Source organism: Gigantopelta aegis, chromosome 5 (assembly GCF_016097555.1).
Source record: "Gigantopelta aegis isolate Gae_Host chromosome 5, Gae_host_genome, whole genome shotgun sequence".
Lineage (NCBI taxonomy): Eukaryota > Metazoa > Mollusca > Gastropoda > Neomphalida > Peltospiridae > Gigantopelta > Gigantopelta aegis.
In genome coordinates this window covers 37,270,332-37,297,933 of record NC_054703.1, presented here as the reverse complement: position 1 = coordinate 37,297,933, position 27,602 = coordinate 37,270,332, and the positions used below count along the sequence as shown (strand labels likewise).

At 41.1% G+C, this 27,602-nt stretch overlaps 1 protein-coding gene and 1 long non-coding RNA gene across 11 annotated transcripts in view; one reads left to right on the top strand and one right to left on the bottom strand.

The window, feature by feature from the left end:
* Nucleotides 1-27,602, top strand: part of LOC121373718 (coadhesin-like) — a 42,591-nt gene that overhangs the window by 6,017 nt on the left and 8,972 nt on the right. For 7 of the 10 annotated variants that reach the window (XR_005958116.1, XM_041500460.1, XM_041500455.1 and 4 more), the window contains 5 exons: nucleotides 4,664-4,846; nucleotides 7,165-7,347; nucleotides 11,282-11,464; nucleotides 21,706-21,744; nucleotides 22,059-22,241. Coding sequence is in view for 9 of the 10 variants with exons in the window: in XM_041500460.1 (XP_041356394.1) it covers nucleotides 4,664-4,846; nucleotides 7,165-7,347; nucleotides 11,282-11,464; nucleotides 21,706-21,744; nucleotides 22,059-22,241 (771 nt within the window). In the remaining variant the exon portion in view is untranslated. Of the gene's footprint in view, nucleotides 1-4,535; nucleotides 4,847-7,164; nucleotides 7,348-11,281; nucleotides 11,465-21,705; nucleotides 21,745-22,058; nucleotides 22,242-27,602 lie in introns of all 10 variants that reach the window. The other 3 variants (XM_041500464.1, XM_041500463.1, XM_041500459.1) reach the window with 3 other exon arrangements.
* The window catches only part of LOC121373721, a 38,853-nt gene continuing 13,892 nt past the window's right edge, over nucleotides 2,642-27,602 (bottom strand). Inside the window, exons 2-3 of the long non-coding RNA XR_005958117.1 lie at nucleotides 3,008-3,077; nucleotides 2,642-2,700 (exon numbers count right to left, since the gene is read on the bottom strand). This is a non-coding gene — a long non-coding RNA (uncharacterized LOC121373721). The remainder of the gene's footprint in view (nucleotides 2,701-3,007; nucleotides 3,078-27,602) is intronic.

Genomic DNA, 27,602 nt, shown 5'->3' with positions numbered 1-27,602 from the left:
TGTACATATACATCTACCCAACATGTACATGTACATCTACCCAACATGTACATCTACCCAACATGTACATCTACCCAACATGTACATATACCCAACATGTACATATACCCAACATGTACATATACCCAACATGTACATCTACCCAACATGTACATCTACCCAACATGTACATCTACCCAACATATACATCTACCCAACATGTACATATACATCTACCCAACATGTACATGTACATCTACCCAACATGTACATCTACCCAACATGTACATATACCCAACATGTACATCTACCCAACATGTACATCTACCCAACATGTACATCTACCCAACATGTACATATACCCAACATGTACATGTACATCTACCCAACATGTACATGTACATCTACCCAACATGTACATCTACCCAACATGTACATCTACCCAACATGTACATCTACCCAACATGTACATATACATCTACCCAACATGTACATGTACATCTACCCAACATGTACATCTACCCAACATGTACATATACCCAACATGTACATCTACATCTACCCTACCCAACATGTACATCTACCCAACATGTACATCTACCCAACATGTACATATACCCAACATGTACATCTACCCAACATGTACATCTACCCAACATGTACATCTACCCAACATGTACATATACATCTACCCAACATGTACATATACATCTACCCAACATGTACATGTACATCTACCCAACATGTACATCTACCCAACATATACATATACCCAACATGTACATCTACCCAACATGTACATCTACCCAACATGTACATCTACCCAACATGTACATCTACCCAACATGTACATATACATCTACCCAACATGTACATATACATCTACCCAACATGTACATGTACATCTACCCAACATGTACATCTACCCAACATGTACATCTACCCAACATGTACATGTACCCAACATGTACATCTACCCAACATGTACATCTACCCAACATGTACATCTACCCAACATGTACATCTACCCACTGTATCAGTTGGGTAGATTCAAGCTTTTCAACACTGCTGATGATCCATAACTGGTTCAACAAAGGCCATGGTTTGTGCTATCCTGCTTGTGGGAAGCACAAATAAAAGATCCCTAATCGGAAAGAGTAGCCCATGTAGTGGCGACAGCGGGTTTCCTCTCAAAATCTGTGTGGTCCTTAACCATATGTCTGATGCCATATAACCGTAAATAAAATGTGTTGAGTGTATCGTTAAATAAAAAAATTCTTTCTTTTTGCAACACTGCTGATGCACTTTTGTGGTATGTCACAGGCACGGGGTGTTGTTAAATATCCATTTGTTAGTCCACACATTTCAAAACGGGGTGGTATGTCACAGGCACGGGGTGTTGTTAAATATCCATTTGTTAGTCCACACATTTCAAAACGGGGTGGTATGTCACAGGCACGGGATGTTGTTAAACATCCATTTGTTAGTCCACACATTTCAAAACGGGGTGGTATGTCACAGGCACGGGATGTTGTTAAACATCCATTTGTTAGTCCACACATTTCAAAACGGGGTGGTATGTCACAGGCACGGGATGTTGTTAAACATCCATTTGTTAGTCCACACATTTCAAAACGGGGTGGTATGTCACAGGCACGGGATGTTGTTAAACATCCATTTGTTAGTCCACACATTTCAAAACGGGGTGGTATGTCACAGGCACGGGGTGTTGTTAAACATCCATTTGTTAGTCCACACATTTCAAAACGGGGTGGTATGTCACAGGCACGGGATGTTGTTAAACATCCATTTGTTAGTCCACACATTTCAAAACGGGGTGGTATGTCACAGGCACGGGGTGTTGTTAAACATCCATTTGTTAGTCCACACATTTCAAAACGGGGTGGTATGTCACAGGCACGGGGTGTTGTTAAACATCCATTTGTTAGTCCACACATTTCAAAACGGGGTGGTATGTCACAGGCACGGGGTGTTGTTAAATATCCATTTGTTAGTCCACACATTTCAAAACGGGGTGGTATGTCACAGGCACGGGATGTTGTTAAATATCCATTTGTTAGTCCACACATTTCAAAACGGGGTGGTATGTCACAGGCACGGGATGTTGTTAAATATCCATTTGTTAGTCCACACATTTCAAAACGGGGTGGTATGTCACAGGCACGGGATGTTGTTAAACATCCATTTGTTAGTCCACACATTTCAAAACGGGGTGGTATGTCACAGGCACGGGATGTTGTTAAATATCCATTTGTTAGTCCACACATTTCAAAACGGGGTGGTATGTCACAGGCACGGGATGTTGTTAAATATCCATTTGTTGGTCCACACATTTCAAAAGGGGATGGGACGTAGCATTCACCGGCTATTTCGCGTTTCAGACAGTGCACCACGACTGGTATATCAAAGTGCTGTAGTATGTGCTATCCTGTCTGTGGGATGGTGTACATAAAAGATACCTTGCTAATAATGGAAAAATGTAGTGGGTTTCTTCTCTAAGACTATATGTCAAAAGTACCAAATGTTTGACATCCAATAGCTGATGATTAATAAATCAATGTGCTCTAGTGGTGTTGTTAAACAAAACAAACTTTATTCACATCAGTTCTATAACAAAAACATGTTTATTGACTTTCGTGTGTTTATATATAACTTTATCTGACATCCAATTCTCCTATGTGCTGGGGTGTCACTAAACATCTGAAACAAACAAAAAGTTTGTTTTAAAGTTTATTTTCGTTCTACGACACCACTAGAGTTGAAACAAGACAAGATATAATTGATACCACAATGTATAATTGTAAGCAAGGAATAGAAACAAAAATGATTAAAGAAGCATTGTTGTTTTTGAATGCTTTATCTCTCTCTCTCTCTCTCTCTCTCTCTCTCTCTCTCTCTCTCTCTCTCTCTCTCTCTCTCTCTCTCTCTCTTTAAAGATATTATTGAGGATGGGCTTGGGAGATTTTTTTTTTTTAATTTTGTGAAAAGAATGCATATCATTCATTACCTAATGAAATGGGTTTCCTCTATCACAAGTTTGAATTTATCAGCCACCATGGAGCAATTTGTCCTGTGTTCTGAAAATTAAACAGTCTCATTAATTTGTCATATCAAACTTGAATGCAACACCTGAAAGCTGTTTTACTGCAATAAAGAAAATAGCCTGATACAAGTTGATTTTTATTACTTAAATCATGAATTATATATGGATTATAGTTTGGTGTGCTAAATTAAAGTTATTTAATAAACTTGTAATACCGTAATTAGTGTTGGAGAGGAAATTCGCTACATTTTTCCATTAGTAGCAAGGGATTTTTTTATAAGCACCATCCCACAAACAGAATAGAACATACCACAGCCTTTGATATACCAGTCATGGGGCATTGGTTTTAACAAGAAATAGCCCAATGAGCCCACAGATGGGGATCAATTCTAGAACAACCGGACATCAGGAGAGTGCATTACCACTGGACTACATCCCGCCCCTTACAGAATATAATCAAATCATATGTTAAATATGTAATATATATATATATATTAGATAGTCATATCAAGTGTTTATTCATGGGTTATTGAAAAAAACGGGGTGGGATGTAGTCAAGTGGTAAAGTGCTTGCTCAATGCACGGTCAGTCTGGGATCGATCCCTGTCGGTGGGCCCATTGGGCTATTTCTTGTTCTAGCCAGTACTTCATGACTGGCATACCAAAGGCTGTGGTATGTACTACCCTGTCTGTGTGATGGTGCATATAAAAGATCCCTTGCTGCTAATCAAAAAGAGTAGCCCATGAAGTGGCGACAGCGGGTTTCCTCTCTCAGTATCTGTGTGGTCCTTAAAATTAACCATAAGTCTGACACCATATAACTGTTAATAAAATGTGTTGAGTGTCGCTAAATAAAACATTTCTTTCCTTCCTTCGAAAAAAACAAAAAACAAACTCCTCCAAGCCCATTTTTTGTTTCTTAAAAAAAAAAAATGGGATGGGTGGTGGCAGATCTACGATACTGAGGGAAGTTTAGCATCTATGCGTGCTTGCATATCTCGCTGAGCAGTGCAATGTTTTCAGTGGCAGAACAAAGCAAAGTGTTTTACTTAACAGCTAATGTGGCTTTTAAACCCATGAAGGAAGGAAATGTTTTATTTAACGACGCACTCAACACATTTTATTTACGATTATATGGCGTCAGACATGTGGTTAAGGACCACACAGATATTGAGAGAGGAAACCCACTGTCGCCACTTATGGGCTACTCTTTACGATTAGCAGCAAGGGATCTTTTATATGCACCATCCCACAGACAGGGTAGTACATACCATGGCCTTTGATATACCAGTCGTGGTGCACTGGCTGGAACGAGAAATAGCCCAATGGGCCCACTGATGGGGATCGATCCCAGACCGACCGCATATCAAGCGGGTGCTTTACGACTGGACTACGTTCCGCCCTTAAATTTATGAATTCACCACTGGTACCCTGCTTAAATGTCTGCACAATTTTCTGAACAATTATTTCATATGTAAATCTAATCTTTCAGTGGATGGTGAGTGGTCTAATTGGAGAAGAACTCATTTCACATTATGTCAAATCTAATCTTTCAGTGGATGGTGAGTGGTCTAATTGGAGAAGAACTCATTTCACATTATGTCAAATCTAATCTTTCAGTGGATGGTGAGTGGTCGAATTGGAGAAGAACTCATTTCACATTATGTCAAATGGACTGTGTGCGAGCGGTGCAGTTGACAAGGACCTGCACAAACCCAGCGCCCTCTGGTGGTGGACGCCAGTGTAATGGGAGTATCAGCGAGGAGATATTGGAGACTTGCATGGGAGATAACTGTGACAGAGGTGATGTGTAGTAATTCACTTCTTTTTTTTTCTTTTTTTTAATTTAATTTTTAATTTTTTTCTTTTTTTTAAATCAGTAGCAACCAACTGTAGCAATTGGATAGGAAGGAAGGAAGGAAATGTTTCATTTAACAACACATTCAACACATTTTATTTTCGGTATATGGCGAGTGGTCTATGGTTAAGGACCACGCATTTCACATTAGGAAGGAAATCTAATCATTTCACAACATGGTGAGTGGTCTAATTGGAGATTCATTTCACATATGTCAAATCTAATCTTTCAGTGGATGGTGAGTGGTCAGATATTGAGAAGAAACTCGCTTTCACATTATGTCTAATCTTTTCGATTAGCAGCAAGGATCTTTTATATGGTCGATTATCCCGGATTGAATAGATACTAGGTTTTTAACACTGCTGTTGCAAATTTACGTGTGTCACAAACGGGGAGTTGTAATCAACCACCTGACAATTTTTACATAAAACTTTTTAAAAGAGAATACATACATATATATAGAAATCCGGGATGTAGCCCAGTGGTAAAGCACTCATTTGATACACGGTCGGTCTAGGATCAATCCCCATCGATGGGCCCATGGGGCTATTTCTTGTTCCATCCAGTGCACCATAGCTGGTATATCAAAAGCTGTGGTATGTGCTATCCTGTCTGTGGGGGAGGGTGGATATAAAAGATTCTATGATACTCTCTAAGACTGTATGTCAGAATTAACCTGATACAAGTTGTTTTTTATTATTTAAATCATGAATTATATAGTCTGCATGGTGTGCTAAATTAAAGTTATTTAATAAACATGAAATAGGGAATTGCATAGTTCATCAGTACAGTTAGGTTGTATCGTAATTTGTATTATTTACTCTTTGAATCATGATATGTTATAATGGTATACTAATAATACTGTGCATATAGCACCTGTCACGGTTGGAGAGACGAGGACTGGGATGTGGAGGTGGACAGCAAAAGAAGTTGAAAGATTGGAGGAGTTGCCAGATTATCGGGAAGAAATGAATAATATCTAGCACTTTAACACTGCTGTGCACTTTTATCGTGAGTCACAATTTGGGGGATTGTAGGTCACACCACAAGACAATTTTTATTCATAAAAACTTTGCCAGAAAGAGAATAATACATATACTATAGCAAATCACGGATGTAGAGACAAGGACTGGCACTCATTTGATACAGCGAAAGGTTCTAGGATAGGAGGATTGCCATCGATCGGGGCCCATGGGGCTATTTTTTGTTCCATCCAGTGCACCATACGGTTGGTATATCAAAAGCTGTGATGTATGTGGACTATCCTGTCTGTGGGGGAGGGTGGATATAAAAGAAATCTATGATACTGTGCACTATAAGCACCTGTATGTCAGTGAACCTGATGACAAGTGTGTTTTTGGACAGTTAAATCATGAATGAAATATCTGCATGGAGTGCTAAATTAAAGTTATTTAATAATACTGTGCAATAGGGACCTGTCATGGTGCATCAGTAAGGTAGGTTGTATCGTAATTTGTATTATTTACTCTTTGAATCATGATAGTTATGATGGTGTACTAATAATACTGTGCATATAGCACCTGTCACGGTTGGAGAGACAAGGACTGGGATGTGGAGGTGGACAGCAAAAGAAGTTGAAAGATTGGAGGAGTTGCCAGATCGGGAAGAAATGAATAATACTGTGCACTATAAGCACCTGTCGCTGTTAGTGAGACAAGGACTGGGATGTGGAGGTGGACAGTGAAAGAAGTTGAAAGATTGGAGGAGTTGCCAGATCGGGAAGAAATGAATAATACTGTGCACTATAAGCACCTGTCACGGTTGGAGAGACAAGGACTGGGATGTGGAGATGGACTGCGAAAGAAGTTGTAAGATAGGAGGAGTTGCCAGATCGGGAAGAAATGAAATGGAATTGAAAGGAGTAAAAGGAAAGGAAAAGTTTAAAGTTTGCTTTGTTTAGCAACACCACTAGAGCACATTGATTTATTAATCATCGGCTATTAGATGTCAAACATATGGTCATTTTGACAAAATCATAGAGAGGAAACCCGCTACATTTTTCCATTAGTAGCATGGGAACTTTTATATGGACCATCCTACAGACAGGATAGCACATACCACGACAACCTTTAATATACCAGTCGTGGTGCACTGGCTGTGACGAGAAATAGCCCAGTGGAATAATAAAAAAAAAAAAAAAAAAAAAATACTGTGCATCTCTATTATTCGTACCTGTAACGCGCACCAAAAATATAACATCTGGTGTCTAACATAAAAAAAACCTGTAAAACTACTGTTTCAGTGGATGGGAAGTGGTCGGACTGGAAGGACGAAAATATTGGACCATGCCAAACATCCTGTTGGCAGATGGTGCGACTAACAAGAACCTGTACAAACCCAGCACCCTCTGGAGGCGGACGACAGTGTGTTGGAAGGAACACCAGTAAGACAGTGAAGAGATGCAGGGGAGACAACTGTACAGCAGGTGATTTAAAGGTCCTAAGTCAAAGTTGAAATTTACCCCAGCCCGCTACCGATCTTTATCAGGCTGCTTGTGCTCTCTTGCACTTGCCAAGCACGGGTAATCCCTTCTACTATCCACTACCCCCCACCCCACAAAACCACTTTCCAGTCCTGGATGGAGGAGCCGGCATATGTTAATTGACACCTGTCCCCATGACAGGCGTGCGCTACAACAGCTTGCTCTGAATGTTCACATTAAACCCTATGACCTGACCGGTTGAAACTACACCATTTTGTTATTTTCATATGTATTTGTACTAAATAACTACGGTATAAATTAATCAAATCATCATATATTGTTTCCATAATTAACTCTAGAATAATAATTTTTAAAAAGTCTCGCTGGACGACAAGAAAACTTTTTCAGAAATTCTTTTGGCTAAATGTAGCATATGGCAACCATCTTTGTTTCTTTTATCAGTAAACTTAAGGTGATGAATGTGTACACATGAAATGGTGACATCACTAGTTAATGCGTGTGACACACTCAAGATTCCCATTAAAAAACAAACAAATTCTACAAGTAAATTGAATTATTTGGTTGTCATTTTTTTGGCGGGAATTAACATCCATTAAATTATTGTAACTTTGACATAAGGGCCACATGCAAGCCACAATTACATTTAGCGTTATATGTTTCTAGTTAACGTTAGTGGCTACAGCACTTCTAATAGCAGTAGGCCTAGTATACAATTTTTGTGCACATTTCCCTGCCTGGGGGCAACGTCATACCCTGAAAAGGACACTTTCTGAATTAAGTTTGCCTTAATCAGTGCTCTACGAAGCAAGTTCAAATTTACTCTTCCCTGGACAGTAAAGTATAATATTTTAGTAGTCAGCTAATATATACTTGTAATTAAATCGATTCATCTGCCATTTTACGTCACATTAATAATGCTGTAATTGTTATAAAATTGCATTCGAATGAACTCGTGAAGGGCTAATTCCTAGATGTTGAATAGTTACTGTTTGTGTCCAGTTCCACTAAAACGGTGAACGACTATTAACTATCATTACCAAATTCCATACCCGATAATTGTATTAAACAAAGTTAAGCGAATTACTATTTTAATGGCACTGCTAAAATATGCATTTAAATTGCAGTACTCGTTAAAAGTTAAATAAAAGCATTGCGATAATATCTTCCAGGCTTCAATGTGTTACTAGTAGTTGCCAATCGGCAACCTTACTTTTGGTTTAAATAATATTTATTTTTGTCACATGCATACTGCCTTGTAAATCCATAAATACTGTTTTGTAAATAGTTGTGTCTTTAAAGCCGTCTAAAGTCGAGTCATGAAAATAGAAACATGTTTTCATCCTGCACTGGTGAACATGACTTCCGACGTGATTAAAACGACATACACGACTGGAGACGTCGTTATTGTGGAGTGACCCGTTAATTATCACGATAAGGACGAGACGATTGGAGCGCAGCATAGCACAAACCATGGCCTTTGTTGAACCAGTTATGGATCACAGTAGTTTACACCTACCCATTGAGCCTTGCGGAGCACTCACTCATCGGTATCTGGATTAAAAATCCCATGCCTCGACTGGGATCCGAACCCAGTACCTACCAGCCTGTAGACCGATGGCCTGCCACGACGCCACCGAGGCCGGTTTTATATTATCACGATAAGGACGAGACAATTGGAGCGCAGCATAACAAGTCGACATTTAAAATAATTGACGTTTGAGTTTCAAACAGACAAGTAGGGACATACAGTGGCTCAACAATGTCATTTTAATACATAAATAAAACCTGGCTCTAAATGGGACAGGACCGACTTGGTCCAAAACTGAACTGGGGACGAATTATTTCCAAACACTTGATATTCAAGTTAAGAGAGAAAACATCATAACGAAGTATTACCTCCAACTTAACATCACCGTGTTTACTCTTGAATACTGGAAAATCGTTATTCATAGTCCGATTAACATGTCTCAAACTTTTATTTTTCAAACAAATTACCAATAGAAAATATGTTTTATGTAAGATAAATTGCTACTGGTCCACATTGACAGTCACCAACTGGCGAATTTGATTTTATTTTTTAGACGCCAGGGAATGTTTTTAATCGCCGTGGCGAGTATTTTACTCGCTTTGTAGAGCACTGTTAATTGTTAATAATGTTTACCAAAAAAATCTCTATCGGTCTACACCAAATGGCCTTGCCCTTACTTACACCATTGTCAATCGATTTTAAAGAAGGCATGTAACAAAATAAAGAAAATACATGATACAACTTTAGTTTTGTTAATTAAATCATGAAATATTTTTTTTACATGTATTTAATAAACTTGAAATATGGGAATTGTCACGTACATTGGTACAGGTAGGATGTAATGTAACTTGTATCATTTACTCTTTAAGGAAAAAAATGTTTTACTTAACAACACACTCAACACATTTTACAGTGTTCAAGATTAAAATTTTTGGTGCAGTATCCCAGTTGGATACTAACCTTTAAAAATCTGGTATCCCACTTGAGAATTTAGTATTATATGGTATCCCAGTGGGATACTGGGTTCTTGAAGTCTGGTATCCAAAATTAAATTCTGATATCCCCAGGATATCGGGACGTACTGTTAATCTCGAACACTGTTTTATTTACGGTTATATGGCGTCAGACATACGGTTAAGGACCACACAGATATTGAGAGAGGAAACATGCTGTCGCAACTTCATGAGCTACTCTTTTCGATTAGCAAGGGATATTTTATATGCACCATCCCACAAACAAGGTAGTACGTACCACAGCCTTTGATATGCCAGTCGTGGTGCACTGGCTGGAACAAGAAATAGCCCAATGCAGCGCCCATCGATGGGGATCGATCCCAATCCGACTGCGCATCGAGCAAGCACTTTACCACTGGGCTACATCCCGCCCTTATTTACTCTTTAAATCCTAATATATCGGTGTACTGATAACGCTGTTGATGATCAATCTCTAATATGCATTCCTAATATATCGGTGTACTGATAACGCTGTTGATGATCCATCTCTAATATTCATTTCTAATATATCGGTGTACTGATAACGCTGTTGATGATCCATCTCTAATATTCATTTCTAATATATCGGTGTACTGATAACGCTGTTGATGATCAATCTCTAATATTCATTTCTAATATATCGGTGTACTGATAACGCTGTTGATGATCCATCTCTAATATTCATTTCTAATATATCGGTGTACTGATAACGCTGTTGATGATCCATCTCTAATATTCATTCCTAATATATCGGTGTACTGATAACGCTGTTGATGATCCATCTCTAATATTCATTTCTAATATATCGGTGTACTGATAACGCTGTTGATGATCAATCTCTAATATTCATTTCTAATATATCGGTGTACTGATAACGCTGTTGATGATCCATCTCTAATATGCATTCCTAATATATCGGTGTACTGATAACGCTGTTGATGATCCATCTCTAATATTCATTCCTAATATATCGGTGTACTGATAACGCTGTTGATGATCAATCTCTAATATTCATTTCTAATATATCGGTGTACTGATAACGCTGTTGATGATCCATCTCTAATATTCATTCCTAATATATCGGTGTACTGATAACGCTGTGGATGATCCATCTCTAATATTCATTTCTAATATATCGGTGTACTGATAACGCTGTGGATGATCCATCTCTAATATTCATTTCTAATATATCGGTGTACTGATAACGCTGTGGATGATCCATCTCTAATATTCATTTCTAATATATCGGTGTACTGATAACGCTGTTGATGATCCATCTCTAATATTCATTTCTAATATTCGCACCTATATAACTCACTCTAAAAATATGAATTCTGGGATATGCAGTGCGATGACATATCTAACATAAAAAGAACTGTAAAACTACATGTTTCAGTGGATGGAAAGTGGTCGGACTGGAAAGTGAAAAATATTGGACCGTGCGGAACATCCTGTTGGAAGGTAGTGCGACTAACAAGAACCTGTACAAACCCAGCGCCCTCTGAAGGTGGACGGCGGTGTGTCGGAACGAACACCAGCAAGACAGTGAAGAGATGCAGGGCAGACAACTGTATAGAAGGTGATCTAAAGTTCCTATGTCAAAGTTGAAACTTATATGTATCCCCAACCGCTACCGACCCTGCATGGTCGAGCTGCTTGTGTTCTCTTGCACTTGCCAAGTGTGGGTGGTTCCTATCCCTAAATCCCACCTACCCCCACCACCCCCTTCGCAACCCCTTTCCTGACCCGCTACAACAGTTTACTCTAAATGTACACGTTGAAACTACAATATTTTGTTATTTTCATGTATATTTGTAACAAATAACTATAAATTAATCATATCCACACATGTGCATGTAGTGAAGCAACTCGTGGATGCTAATCATGAACTCCAGTGAGATCCCGTAATAACAACTGTTTTCAAATTGGGGGGGGGGGGGTATTGACAATGGGAGGTCACACAATAGGAATGTAAATTAGCTCTATCATAGCTGTATCAGTAGGAACCCAAAACTTCTGTAAACATCCAACAAATACTTATTGGAGACGTTGCTTATCACAAAATAAAAAGTATTTTGTTGTTAACGCCCGAGAAACCATCGGTTCGGATTCGTACACAATAAATATCGGATATGGGCTGAAATAATGTGTGTGCATGTGTGTGCGCCCGTGTATGTATGTATGCAGATATTAATCGTATTTAACATGATTTAAATATTTATAAAGCATCATACGGATAACTACATTCTGGATTTTTGTTGGAATTTCTTTTTAGCCAATTACTTAAAATTTTGTTCAGTATTTGGAAGAAAAATTAAATGATAAGTACGGAATTTGAGCTACACATTAGAATCAGGCACGTAAGAACAATATCTGAAGTTGTGGGTGGGGGGCACAATCTGTAGTGGAGGGACACAGTCTAATGTGTGTGTGTGGGGGGGACACAAGCCATATTTTAAACCGGATTTATATAAAGTAATTAAAAGTGGGGCTACAGACCCCCGTCCTGGCCTCGGTTGCTACCGACATGAAAATGGCCAGAAATATAATTGTATTGCATATACAGATATTTATATTCGAAGCAAGAATATGTAGCCTAAGAAACATGCATGTAAGGTTTATTTATAAGAGATTAAACTAGCTGACAACGTGCATGATAATATGGCTACAAACTCGGGATAGTCCCTTAAAATTTATTATAAACTCAAGAGAGTTTATTTTGCAGTCAAAAGGTACTTTGTTTTAATGTTGGAAGCAAACATATGAAGTATTTATGCCTCGGACAGTGGACAAGCCTGAATTTAAGCCAAATAATTAAAATGGTGAAAGAAAAAAAAGAGTTAGGCCAATAAAATAAATATTAAAAAAAATTTCAGATCACATACTTTCAGAATGTTATAAATGTAAATTAATCAAGGTAAATTAATCAATGTTTATTGATATTTAAGCAAATGTACTACAGCGACACTCCAGAATTGACATATGCATCAACAGTACATTGTCAAACAAACACGTCAATAGCAACTTTACTTTGAAAATTGTCCAGCATTCAGAAAAAAAAAAAAAAAAAAAAAAAAAAAAAAAAAATAAATAAATAAATAATAATTTGTAGATAAGATATGTAGCATTGATTAGTAGTTATATGACTGTCTGTTTTTTAATGAAACAATAAGATGAAAATATAGCTGTGATAAAGGTTTATGTGAGGCGGAATTAAGGGGAGGCATATTTTTGTTAAATTTTAAATACTGATACATGTGGAGAATTAACCATCACTGGAAATCCGCATGAATATAACTATAATTCTAATTGTTAAAAGTAGCAAATACATTCCAATTAAGTTAATTTTATTGTATAAATATTAAATATTTTAATTTTGCTATAATTTTGACTATTATAGCCGTTTTTGATAACTGAAATCAAACTTTACTAAGATTTTATGGTTTAGATTATCAATTTCAATACATTCAAAGTGTTTTTGGTCATCCTGGTGTTTTTAATATCACAAAATGCATTTCTCTTATTTTTACAAATGTACGTGCGTCTGACAAGTAACAGTTATGGAGTCAAGTTTTAGTCTATTTTTAGAGGGTATTTCACCATTTCAAAGTTACAGACTCATGTTTCTCTCAATTGTAAGTTTATCCAAATGTGTTACAGGTTTGTAGATTAACTAAACTTAGTGTTAATTTTCACGTGTTGAAACTAGGCTCTGTCCCTTTAATGTTAACAATTTTAGTTACACGTTTGCGAAAGACCCAGTCAACTATAATTGATTGGATTAGCTCTACAAAAAGTCATAGTAGATTGTGTATATAAAACGAGCTACTCTCGGCCTGCTAAATTCCAAACCCATATGTAGCTCCCTACCTTTCCATTTAGATCGACCGTTCAGAATTGCACCTAAATTCCTTCATCAAAAATGCGCACCCATTCTCTTTGACTTAATCCTACAGGACATTCCAAAAGTCCATAGCACCATACCACCCTCCGCCTGTTGCCGGCTATGGTCGGACTGCTGGTGCTCCCCAGTGCAGGTCCCCCCCTCCTACCCACCCGACACCTTTCCTGGCCGGCAGCTGTGCCCAGGACAGGCATGCGCTACAATAGCTTGCTCTGAATGTGCTAATTAAACAATTCCTGTGACTAAGTTTAGAATACCACAGAGTGAATTTAGAGTCTGTGACTAAGTTTAGATTACCACAGAGTGAAACAAGAGTCCGTGACTAAGTTTAGATTACCACAGAGTGAAACAAGAGTCCGTGACTAAGTTTAGATTACCACAGAGTGAAACAAGAGTCTGTGACTAAGTTTGGATTACCACAGTGTGAAACGAGAGTCCGTGACTAAGTTTAGATTACCACAGTGTGAAACGAGAGTCCGTGACCAAGTTGAGATTACCACAGAGTGAAACAAGAGTCTGTGACTAAGTTTAGATTACCACAGAGAGAAACAAGAGTCTGCGACTAAGTTGAGATTACCACAGAGAGAAACAAGAGTCTGCGACTAAGTTGAGATTACCACAGAGAGAAACAAGAGTCTGCGACTAAGTTGAGATTACCACAGAGTGAAACAAGAGTCTGTGACTAAGTTTAGATTACCACAGAGAGAAACGAGAGTCTGTGACCAAGTTGAGATTACCACAGAGTGAAACAAGAGTTTGTGACTAAGTTTGGATTACCACAGTGTGAAACGAGAGTCCGTGACTAAGTTGAGATTACCACAGAGTGAAACAAGAGTCCGTGACCAAGTTGAGATTACCACAGAGTGAAACAAGAGTCTGTGACTAAGTTTAGATTACCACAGTGTGAAACGAGAGTCTGTGACTAAGTTTAGATTACCACAGTGTGAAACGAGAGTCCGTGACTAAGTTTAGATTACCACAGAGTGAAACAAGAGTCTGTGACTAAGTTTAGATTACCAATGTGAAACGAGAGTCCGTGACTAAGTTTAGATTACCACAGAGTGAAACGAGAGTCTGTGACCAAGTTGAGATTACCACAGAGTGAAACAAGAGTCTGTGACTAAGTTTAGATTACCACAGTGTGAAACGAGAGTCCGTGACTAAGTTTAGATTACCACAGAGTGAAACGAGAGTCCATGACTAAGTTTAGATTACCACAGAGAGAAACAAGAGTCTGTGACTAAGTTTAGATTACCACAGTGTGAAACGAGAGTCCGTGACTAAGTTTAGATTACCACAGAGTGAAACGAGAGTCCATGACTAAGTTTAGATTACTACAGAGTGAAACAAGAGTCTGCGACTAAGTTGAGATTACCACAGAGTGAAACAAGAGTGCGACTAAGTTTAGATTACCACAGAGAGAAACAAGAGTCTGCGACTAAGTTTAGATTACCACAGAGTGAAACAAGAGTCTGCGACTAAGTTGAGATTACCACAGAGAGAAACGAGAGTCTGCGACTAAGTTGAGATTACCACAGAGTGAAACAAGAGTGCGACTAAGTTGAGATTACCACAGAGAGAAACGAGAGTCCATGACTAAGTTGAGATTACCACAGAGTGAAACAAGAGTGCGACTAAGTTTAGATTACCACAGAGAGAAACGAGAGTCCATGACTAAGTTGAGATTACCACAGAGTGAAACGAGAGTCCGTGACTAAGTTGAGATTACCACAGAGTGAAACAAGAGTCTGTGACTAAGTTTGGATTACCACAGAGTGAAACAAGAGTCTGTGACTAAGTTGAGATTACCACAGAGAGAAACGAGAGTCCATGACTAAGTTGAGATTACCACAGAGTGAAACAAGAGTCTGTAACTATAAGTTTAGATTACCACAGAGAGAAACAAGAGTCCGTGACTAAGTTTAGATTACCACAGAGTGAAACGAGAGTCCGTGACTAAGTTTAGATTACCACAGAGTGAAACAAGAGTCTGTGACTAAGTTTAGATTACCACAGTGTGAAACGAGAGTCCGTGACTAAGTTTAGATTACTACAGAGAGAAACGAGAGTCTGCGACTAAGTTTAGATTACCACAGAGTGAAACAAGAGTCTGCGACTAAGTTGAGATTACCACAGAGAGAAACGAGAGTCCATGACTAAGTTGAGATTACCACAGAGTGAAACAAGAGTCCGTGACTAAGTTGAGATTACCACAGAGTGAAACGAGAGTCTGTGACTAAGTTGAGATTACCACAGAGAGAAATGAGAGTCTGCGACTAAGTTGAGATTACCACAGAGAGAAACGAGAGTCCATGACTAAGTTGAGATTACCACAGAGTGAAACGAGAGTCCGTGACTAAGTTGAGATTACCACAGAGTGAAACAAGAGTCCGTGACTAAGTTGAGATTACCACAGAGTGAAACAAGAGTCCGTGACTAAGTTGAGATTACCACAGAGTGAAACAAGAGTCTGTGACTAAGTTTGGATTACCACAGAGTGAAACAAGAGTCCGTGACTAAGTTGAGATTACCACAGAGTGAAACAAGAGTCCGTGACTAAGTTGAGATTACCACAGAGTGAAACAAGAGTCTGTAACTATAAGTTTAGATTACCACAGAGAGAAACAAGAGTCTGTGACAAAGTTTAGATTACCACAGAGTGAAACAAGAGTCCGTGACCAAGTTGAGATTACCACAGAGTGAAACGAGAGTCTGTGACTAAGTTTAGATTACCACAGTGTGAAACGAGAGTCCGTGACTAAGTTTAGATTACCACAGAGTGAAACGAGAGTCTATGACCAAGTTGAGATTACCACAGAGAGAAACGAGAGTCTGTGACTAAGTTGAGATTACCACAGTGTGAAACAAGAGTCCGTGACTAAGTTTAGATTACCACAGAGAGAAACGAGAGTCCACGACTAAGTTGAGATTACCACAGAGTGAAACAAGAGTCCGCGACTAAGTTGAGATTACCACAGAGTGAAACAAGAGTCTGTGACTAAGTTGAGATTACCACAGTGTGAAACGAGAGTCCGCGACTAAGTTGAGATTACCACAGAGAGAAACGAGAGTCTGCGACTAAGTTGAGATTACCACAGAGTGAAACAAGAGTCTGTGACTAAGTTTAGATTACTACAGTGTGAAACGAGAGTCCGTGACCAAGTTTAGATTACCACAGAGAGAAACAAGAGTCTGCGACTAAGTTTAGATTACCACAGAGAGAAACGAGAGTCCATGACTAAGTTTAGATTACCACAGAGTGAAACGAGAGTCTGCGACTAAGTTGAGATTACCACAGAAAGAAATGAGAGTCCGCGACTAAGTTGAGATTACCACAGAGAGAAACGAGAGTCTGCGACTAAGTTGAGATTACCACAGAGTGAAACAAGAGTCTGTGACTAAGTTGAGATTACCACAGAGTGAAACGAGAGTCCGCGACTAAGTTGAGATTACCACAGAGTGAAACAAGAGTCCGCGACTAAGTTGAGATTACCACAGAGTGAAACAAGAGTCCGTGACTAAGTTTAGATTACCACAGAGTGAAACAAGAGTCTGTGACTAAGTTGAGATTACCACAGAGTGAAACAAGAGTCCGCGACTAAGTTGAGATTACCACAAAGAGAAACGAGAGTCCGTGACTAAGTTTAGATTACCACAGAGTGAAACAAGAGTCCGTGACTAAGTTTAGATTACCACAGAGTGAAACAAGAGTCTGTGACTAAGTTGAGATTACCACAGAGTGAAACAAGAGTCCGCGACTAAGTTGAGATTACCACAAAGAGAAACGAGAGTCCGTGACTAAGTTTAGATTACCACAGAGTGAAACAAGAGTCTGCGATTACCACAGAGTGAAACGAGAGTCCGCGACTAAGTTGAGATTACCACAGAGTGAAACAAGAGTCTGCGACTAAGTTTAGATTACCACAGAGTGAAACAAGAGTCTGTGACTAAGTTGAGATTACCACAGAGTGAAACGAGAGTCTGCGACTAAGTTGAGATTACCACAGAGTGAAACAAGAGTCCGTGACTAAGTTGAGATTACCACAGAGTGAAACAAGAGTCCGTGACTAAGTTTAGATTACCACAGAGTGAAACAAGAGTCCGTGACTAAGTTGAGATTACCACAGAGTGAAACGAGAGTCTGTGACTAAGTTGAGATTACCACAGAGAGAAACGAGAGTCTGCGACTAAGTTGAGATTACCACAGAGTGAAACAAGAGTCTGTGACTAAGTTGAGATTACCACAGAGTGAAACGAGAGTCCGCGACTAAGTTGAGATTACCACAGAGTGAAACAAGAGTCCGCGACTAAGTTGAGATTACCACAGAGTGAAACAAGAGTCCGTGACTAAGTTTAGATTACCACAGAGTGAAACAAGAGTCCGTGACTAAGTTGAGATTACCACAGAGTGAAACAAGAGTCCGTGACTAAGTTGAGATTACCACAGAGTGAAACGAGAGTCTGTGACTAAGTTGAGATTACCACAGAGAGAAATGAGAGTCTGCGACTAAGTTGAGATTACCACAGAGAGAAACGAGAGTCCATGACTAAGTTGAGATTACCACAGAGTGAAACGAGAGTCCGTGACTAAGTTGAGATTACCACAGAGTGAAACAAGAGTCCGTGACTAAGTTGAGATTACCACAGAGTGAAACAAGAGTCCGTGACTAAGTTGAGATTACCACAGAGTGAAACAAGAGTCTGTGACTAAGTTTGGATTACCACAGAGTGAAACAAGAGTCCGTGACTAAGTTGAGATTACCACAGAGTGAAACAAGAGTCCGTGACTAAGTTGAGATTACCACAGAGTGAAACAAGAGTCTGTAACTATAAGTTTAGATTACCACAGAGAGAAACAAGAGTCTGTGACAAAGTTTAGATTACCACAGAGTGAAACAAGAGTCCGTGACCAAGTTGAGATTACCACAGAGTGAAACGAGAGTCTGTGACTAAGTTTAGATTACCACAGTGTGAAACGAGAGTCCGTGACTAAGTTTAGATTACCACAGAGTGAAACGAGAGTCTATGACCAAGTTGAGATTACCACAGAGAGAAACGAGAGTCTGTGACTAAGTTGAGATTACCACAGTGTGAAACAAGAGTCCGTGACTAAGTTTAGATTACCACAGAGAGAAACGAGAGTCCACGACTAAGTTGAGATTACCACAGAGTGAAACAAGAGTCCGCGACTAAGTTGAGATTACCACAGAGTGAAACAAGAGTCTGTGACTAAGTTGAGATTACCACAGTGTGAAACGAGAGTCCGCGACTAAGTTGAGATTACCACAGAGAGAAACGAGAGTCTGCGACTAAGTTGAGATTACCACAGAGTGAAACAAGAGTCTGTGACTAAGTTTAGATTACTACAGTGTGAAACGAGAGTCCGTGACCAAGTTTAGATTACCACAGAGTGAAACGAGAGTCCGTGACCAAGTTTAGATTACCACAGAGAGAAACAAGAGTCTGCGACTAAGTTTAGATTACCACAGAGAGAAACGAGAGTCCATGACTAAGTTTAGATTACCACAGAGTGAAACAAGAGTCTGCGACTAAGTTGAGATTACCACAGAGAGAAATGAGAGTCCGCGACTAAGTTGAGATTACCACAGAGAGAAACGAGAGTCTGCGACTAAGTTGAGATTACCACAGAGTGAAACAAGAGTCTGTGACTAAGTTGAGATTACCACAGAGTGAAACGAGAGTCCGCGACTAAGTTGAGATTACCACAGAGTGAAACAAGAGTCCGCGACTAAGTTGAGATTACCACAGAGTGAAACAAGAGTCCGTGACTAAGTTTAGATTACCACAGAGTGAAACAAGAGTCTGTGACTAAGTTGAGATTACCACAGAGTGAAACAAGAGTCCGCGACTAAGTTGAGATTACCACAAAGAGAAACGAGAGTCCGTGACTAAGTTTAGATTACCACAGAGTGAAACAAGAGTCCGTGACTAAGTTTAGATTACCACAGAGTGAAACAAGAGTCTGTGACTAAGTTGAGATTACCACAGAGTGAAACAAGAGTCCGCGACTAAGTTGAGATTACCACAAAGAGAAACGAGAGTCCGTGACTAAGTTTAGATTACCACAGAGTGAAACAAGAGTCTGCGATTACCACAGAGTGAAACGAGAGTCCGCGACTAAGTTGAGATTACCACAGAGTGAAACAAGAGTCTGCGACTAAGTTTAGATTACCACAGAGTGAAACAAGAGTCTGTGACTAAGTTGAGATTACCACAGAGTGAAACGAGAGTCTGCGACTAAGTTGAGATTACCACAGAGTGAAACAAGAGTCCGTGACTAAGTTGAGATTACCACAGAGTGAAACAAGAGTCCGTGACTAAGTTTAGATTACCACAGAGTGAAACAAGAGTCCGTGACTAAGTTGAGATTACCACAGAGTGAAACGAGAGTCTGTGACTAAGTTGAGATTACCACAGAGAGAAACGAGAGTCTGCGACTAAGTTGAGATTACCACAGAGTGAAACAAGAGTCTGTGACTAAGTTGAGATTACCACAGAGTGAAACGAGAGTCCGCGACTAAGTTGAGATTACCACAGAGTGAAACAAGAGTCCGCGACTAAGTTGAGATTACCACAGAGTGAAACAAGAGTCCGTGACTAAGTTTAGATTACCACAGAGTGAAACAAGAGTCTGTGACTAAGTTGAGATTACCACAGAGTGAAACAAGAGTCCGCGACTAAGTTGAGATTACCACAAAGAGAAACGAGAGTCCGTGACTAAGTTTAGATTACCACAGAGTGAAACAAGAGTCCGTGACTAAGTTTAGATTACCACAGAGTGAAACAAGAGTCTGTGACTAAGTTGAGATTACCACAGAGTGAAACAAGAGTCCGCGACTAAGTTGAGATTACCACAAAGAGAAACGAGAGTCCGTGACTAAGTTTAGATTACCACAGAGTGAAACAAGAGTCTGCGATTACCACAGAGTGAAACGAGAGTCCGCGACTAAGTTGAGATTACCACAGAGTGAAACAAGAGTCTGCGACTAAGTTTAGATTACCACAGAGTGAAACGAGAGTCTGTGACTAAGTTGAGATTACCACAGAGTGAAACGAGAGTCTGCGACTAAGTTGAGATTACCACAGAGTGAAACAAGAGTCCGTGACTAAGTTGAGATTACCACAGAGTGAAACAAGAGTCCGTGACTAAGTTTAGATTACCACAGAGTTAAACAAGAGTCCGTGACTAAGTTGAGATTACCACAGAGTGAAACGAGAGTCTGTGACTAAGTTTAGATTACCACAGAGTGAAACGAGAGTCTGCGACTAAGTTGAGATTACCACAGAGAGAAACGAGAGTCCGTGACTAAGTTGAGATTACCATAGAGTGAAACAAGAGTCTGCGACTAAGTTGAGATTACCACAGAGTGAAACAAGAGTCCGTGACTAAGTTTAGATTACCACAGAGTGAAACAAGAGTCTGCGATTACCACAGAGTGAAACAAGAGTCTGCGACTAAGTTTAGATTACCACAGATTAAAACTATATAAAACATGGAATTTGTGATATTAAAAACACCAAGATGACTAGAAACACTTTGAATGTTTGAATGGACGGAAATTAATAATCTAAGCAATAAAATATAAGTAATATCTGATTTCAGTTATCAAAAACTGCTATAATAGTGAAAAATATGCCTAATTAGTGTTTAAAGACTAGGGTCTGTCGCTTCAAGGTAAAATAAACAATTTGTGTATAAGGACCGGACAAAAGGTGCAAGCATGCATGCCATGGTCCTTATATTTGAAATCTTTCTTCTGTTCATATAATTCAAACTAATTGTGTAGTTGAAAGTTGATTGATTGATGAAAACTGATTATAATTGATGAATGCATGTTGATGAAATTCCAGCTGATTCCTAACAATAAGGCCTAAAATAAATATGTGTGTTTCAGGTATCATCCTTGAAGAAAATAGGTTAGGTACACATGAAGGTAGGAATGGTTTGATTTTTAAGTTTTATTTTTTAAATTTTTATTATTATTTTTTTTTTAAATCAAATCAAACTGAGAATCCTTAATCGGCAGAGCAACATTATAGGTGTTCCGAATCTATAGTGTGGCAAATCTAGTTTGCTGATTGCAAAACATCAGGCATCATGTTTTTGTTTTTTTATTATTATTATTTTTTTGTTGTTGTTATTGCTTCAAAACATTTCAGGGTCGCTATACATAAAAATTAGAATAGGTCGGGAAACCAGAAACACATATTTTTTTAGGCCTAACTAGTGTGATATTACATGTTACAGTGGACGGACAGTGGTCGGACTGGGAAACTGAAAATGTTGGACCGTGCCAGGAGTCGTGTTGGCAAACAGAGTGGCTAACAAGAACCTGCACAAACCCAGCGCCCTCTGGAGGCGGACTGCCGTGTGTCGGACATAACACAACCAAGACAGAAATGAGGTGCAGGGGAGACAACTGTACAGCAGGTGATATTAATTAGGCCATAATTTGCATTAAAATGGAACCAATGAATAGACATGTTATATATGCTAGAATAAAGCCAGTTTGAAAACATTTGAGTAATTTTTAAAGTAAGTCACACCAATTATCATGACATATTCTTCCAAAAAAACATCAGAGCTCAAATGTGTTTATTTTTTTACCTATGGGCTTTTTGCTATAGGTCTCACTACACAGATGTCATCTGCCATTGAAACCCATGTAAAATTGTCCAACTTCAAATGAAGATTGCCAATAGAACGGGTTCTCGTTGGCACAAACAACATACACCATTGCAAACATACATTATATAAGCATTTATTTTCACTCCAAAAGTGAAAACATTTCCGTCTCAGTTCTTTGCTATATGACAGCATCTAGCTGTAGTACCGGTCCGAACTGGTGGTTCATTAACCGATTCACTCTTGCGCTATACACCCCATGTCCCAAAAGGTCAATGCACAATATTACAAAATAACATGGGCAAAATACAGCCAGAAGGCTTACCATTAAACATACTTATTGTTTTAATTCTTCACCATTTCCTAGAAGTGAATATGTGAACCATAACGTGTCACAATTAGGAACTATAGTGGACCGTGATTAATGAACTCTCACCCGGAACTGATCTGTGTAGTGAGACCTTGGGCAAATCTGGCATGGCCAGTGGTAAATATTGTTTGCTTGATGCGTGGTCAGTCTAGGATCGACCCCTAGTGCCACTGAGATGTAGGCCAGTGGTAAATATTGCTCGCTTGATGCGTGGTCAGTCTAGAATCGACCCCTAGTGCCATTGAGATGTAGCCCGGGCATGGCCAGTGGTAAATATTGCTCGCTTGATGCGTGGTCAGTCTAGGATTGACCCCTAGTGCCATTGAGATGTAGCCCGGGCATGGCCAGTGGTAAATATTGCTCGCTTGATGCGTGGTCAGTCTAGAATCGACCCCTAGTGCCATTGAGATGTAGGCCAGTGGTAAATATTGCTCGCTTGATTCGTGGTCAGTCTAGGATCGATCCCTAGTGCCATTGAGATGTAGGCCAGTGGTAAATATTGCTCGCTTGATTCGTGGTCAGTCTAGGATCGACCCCTAGTGCCATTGAGATGTAGGCCAGTGGTAAATATTGCTCGCTTGATTCGTGGTCAGTCTAGGATCGATCCCTAGTGCCATTGAGATGTAGCCCGGGCATGGCCAGTGGTAAATATTGCTCGCTTGATGCGTGGTCAGTCTAGGATTGACCCCTAGTGCCATTGAGATGTAGCCCGGGCATGGCCAGTGGTAAATATTGCTCGCTTGATGCGTGGTCAGTCTAGGATCGACCCCTAGTGCCATTGAGATGTAGCCCGGGCATGGCCAGTGGTAAATATTGCTCGCTTGATGCATGGTCAGTCTAGGATCGACCCCTAGTGCCACTGAGATGTAGGCCAGTGGCAAATATTGCTCGCTTGATGCGTGGTCAGTCTAGGATTGACCCCTAGTGCCATTGAGATGTAGGCCAGTGGTAAATATTGCTCGATTGATTCGTGGTCAGTCTAGGATCGATCCCTAGTGCCATTGAGATGTAGCCCGGGCATGGCCAGTGGTAAATATTGCTCGCTTGATTCGTGGTCAGTCTAGGATTGACCCCTAGTGCCACTGAGATGTAGGCCAGTGGTAAATATTGCTCGCTTGATGCGTGGTCAGTCTAGGATCGATCCCTAGTGCCATTGAGATGTAGCCCGGGCATGGCCAATGGTAAATATTGCTTGCTTGATGCGTGGTCAGTCTAGGATCGATCCCTAGTGCCATTGAGATGTAGCCCGGGCATGGCCAGTGGTAAATATTGCTCGCTTGATGCGTGGTCAGTCTAGGATCGATCCCTAGTGCCATTGAGATGTAGCCCGGGCATGGCCAGTGGTAAATATTGCTCGCTTGATGCGTGGTCAGTCTAGGATTGACCCCTAGTGCCATTGAGATGTAGCCCGGGCATGGCCAGTGGTAAATATTGCTCGCTTGATGCGTGGTCAGTCTAGGATTGACCCCTAGTGCCATTGAGATGTAGCCCGGGCATGGCCAGTGGTAAATATTGCTCGCTTGATGCGTGGTCAGTTTAGGATCGACCCCTAGTGCCACTGAGATGTAGGTCAGTGGTAAATATTGCTCGCTTGATGCGTGGTCAGTCTAGGATCGATCCCTAGTGCCATTGAGATGTAGGCCAGTGGTAAATATTGCTCGCTTGATGCGTGGTCAGTCTAGGATCGATCCCTAGTGCCATTGAGATGTAGGCCAGTGGTAAATATTGCTCGCTTGATGCGTGGTCAGTCTAGGATCGATCCCTAGTGCCATTGAGATGTAGGCCAGTGGTAAATATTGCTCGCTTGATGCGTGGTCAGTCTAGGATCGATCCCTAGTGCCACTGAGATGTAGGCCAGTGGTAAATATTGCTCGCTTGATGCGTGGTCAGTCTAGGATCGACCCCTAGTGCCACTGAGATGTAGCCCGGGCATGGCCAGTGGTAAATATTGCTCGCTTGATGCGTGGTCAGTCTAGGATCGATCCCTAGTGCCATTGAGATGTAGCCCGGGCATGGCCAGTGGTAAATATTGCTCGCTTGATGCGTGGTCAGTCTAGGATTGAACCCTAGTGCCACTGAGATGTAGCCCGGGCATGGCCAGTGGTAAATATTGCTCGCTTGATGCGTGGTCAGTCTAGGATCGATCCCTAGTGCCATTGAGATGTAGCCCGGGCATGGCCAGTGGTAAATATTGCTCGCTTGATGCGTGGTCAGTCTAGGATTGACCCCTAGTGCCACTGAGATGTAGCCCGGGCATGGCCAGTGGTAAATATTGCTCGCTTGATGAGTGGTCAGTCTAGGATCGATCCCTAGTGCCATTGAGATGTAGGCCAGTGGTAAATATTGCTCGCTTGATTCGTGGTCAGTCTAGGATCGATCCCTAGTGCCATTGAGATGTAGGCCAGTGGTAAATATTGCTCGCTTGATGCGTGGTCAGTCTAGGATCGACCCCTAGTGCCATTGAGATGTAGCCCGGGCATGGCCAGTGGTAAATATTGCTCGCTTGATGCGTGGTCAGTCTAGGATTGACCCCTAGTGCCATTGAGATGTAGCCCGGGCATGGCCAGTGGTAAATATTGCTCGCTTGATGCGTGGTCAGTCTAGGATTGACCCCTAGTGCCATTGAGATGTAGCCCGGGCATGGCCAGTGGTAAATATTGCTCGCTTGATGCGTGGTCAGTCTAGGATTGACCCCTAGTGCCATTGAGATGTAGCCCGGGCATGGCCAGTGGTAAATATTGCTCGCTTGATGCGTGGTCAGTCTAGGATCGATCCCTAGTGCCATTGAGATGTAGGCCAGTGGTAAATATTGCTCGCTTGATGCGTGGTCAGTCTAGGATTGACCCCTAGTGCCATTGAGATGTAGCCCGGGCATGGCCAGTGGTAAATATTGCTCGCTTGATGCGTGGTCAGTCTAGGATCGATCCCTAGTGCCATTGAGATGTAGGCCAGTGGTAAATATTGCTCGCTTGATGCGTGGTCAGTCTAGGATCGATCCCTAGTGCCATTGAGATGTAGGCCAGTGGTAAATATTGCTCGCTTGATGCGTGGTCAGTCTAGGATCGATCCCTAGTGCCATTGAGATGTAGGCCAGTGGTAAATATTGCTCGCTTGATGCGTGGTCAGTCTAGGATCGACCCCTAGTGCCACTGAGATGTAGGCCAGTGGTAAATATTGCTCGCTTGATGCGTGGTCAGTCTAGGATCGATCCCTAGTGCCATTGAGATGTAGCCCGGGCATGGCCAGTGGTAAATATTGCTCGCTTGATGCGTGGTCAGTCTAGGATCGACCCCTAGTGCCACTGAGATGTAGGCCAGTGGTAAATATTGCTCGCTTGATGCGTGGTCAGTCTAGGATCGATCCCTAGTGCCATTGAGATGTAGCCCGGGCATGGCCAGTGGTAAATATTGTTTGCTTGATGTGTGGTCAGTCTAGGATTGACCCCTAGTGCCACTGAGATGTAGGCCAGTGGTAAATATTGTTTGCTTGATGTGTGGTCAGTCTAGGATTGATCCCTAGTGCCATTGAGATGTAGGCCAGTGGTAAATATTGCTCGCTTGATGCGTGGTCAGTCTAGGATCGACCCCTAGTGCCACTGAGATGTAGGCCAGTGGTAAATATTGCTCGCTTGATGCGTGGTCAGTCTAGGATCGATCCCTAGTGCCATTGAGATGTAGCCCGGGCATGGCCAGTGGTAAATATTGCTCGCTTGATGCGTGGTCAGTCTAGGATCGATCCCTAGTGCCATTGAGATGTAGCCCGGGCATGGCCAGTGGTAAATATTGCTCGCTTGATTCGTGGTCAGTCTAGGATCGACCCCTAGTGCCATTGAGATGTAGCCCGGGCATGGCCAGTGGTAAATATTGCTCGCTTGATGCGTGGTCAGTCTAGGATCGAACCCTAGTGCCATTGAGATGTAGCCCGGGCATGGCCAGTGGTAAATATTGCTCGCTTGATGCGTGGTCAGTCTAGGATTGACCCCTAGTGCCATTGAGATGTAGCCCGGGCATGGCCAGTGGTAAATATTGCTCGCTTGATGCGTGGTCAGTCTAGGATCGACCCCTAGTGCCATTGAGATGTAGCCCGGGCATGGCCAGTGGTAAATATTGCTCGCTTGATGCGTGGTCAGTCTAGGATCGACCCCTAGTGCCACTGAGATGTAGGCCAGTGGTAAATATTGCTCGCTTGATGCGTGGTCAGTCTAGGATTGACCCCTAGTGCCATTGAGATGTAGCCCGGGCATGGCCAGTGGTAAATATTGCTCGCTTGATGCGTGGTCAGTCTAGGATCGACCCCTAGTGCCACTGAGATGTAGGCCAGTGGTAAATATTGCTCGCTTGATGCGTGGTCAGTCTAGGATCGATCCCTAGTGCCATTGAGATGTAGCCCGGGCATGGCCAGTGGTAAATATTGCTCGCTTGATGCGTGGTCAGTCTAGGATCGACCCCTAGTGCCATTGAGATGTAGCCCGGGCATGGCCAGTGGTAAATATTGCTCGCTTGATGCGTGGTCAGTCTAGGATCGATCCCTAGTGCCATTGAGATGTAGCCCGGGCATGGCCAGTGGTAAATATTGCTCGCTTGATGCGTGGTCAGTCTAGGATCAATCCCTGTCAGTGGGCCAATTGGGCTATTTCTTGTTCCATCCAGTGTACCACCACTGGTATATCAAAGGCTGTGGTATATGCTATATCCTGCCTGAGATTGTGCATGTATATAAAAGATCCCTTGCTATTAATGGAAAAATGTTCCAGGTTTTCTCTCTAAGACTATTTCAAAATTACCAACAGTTTGACA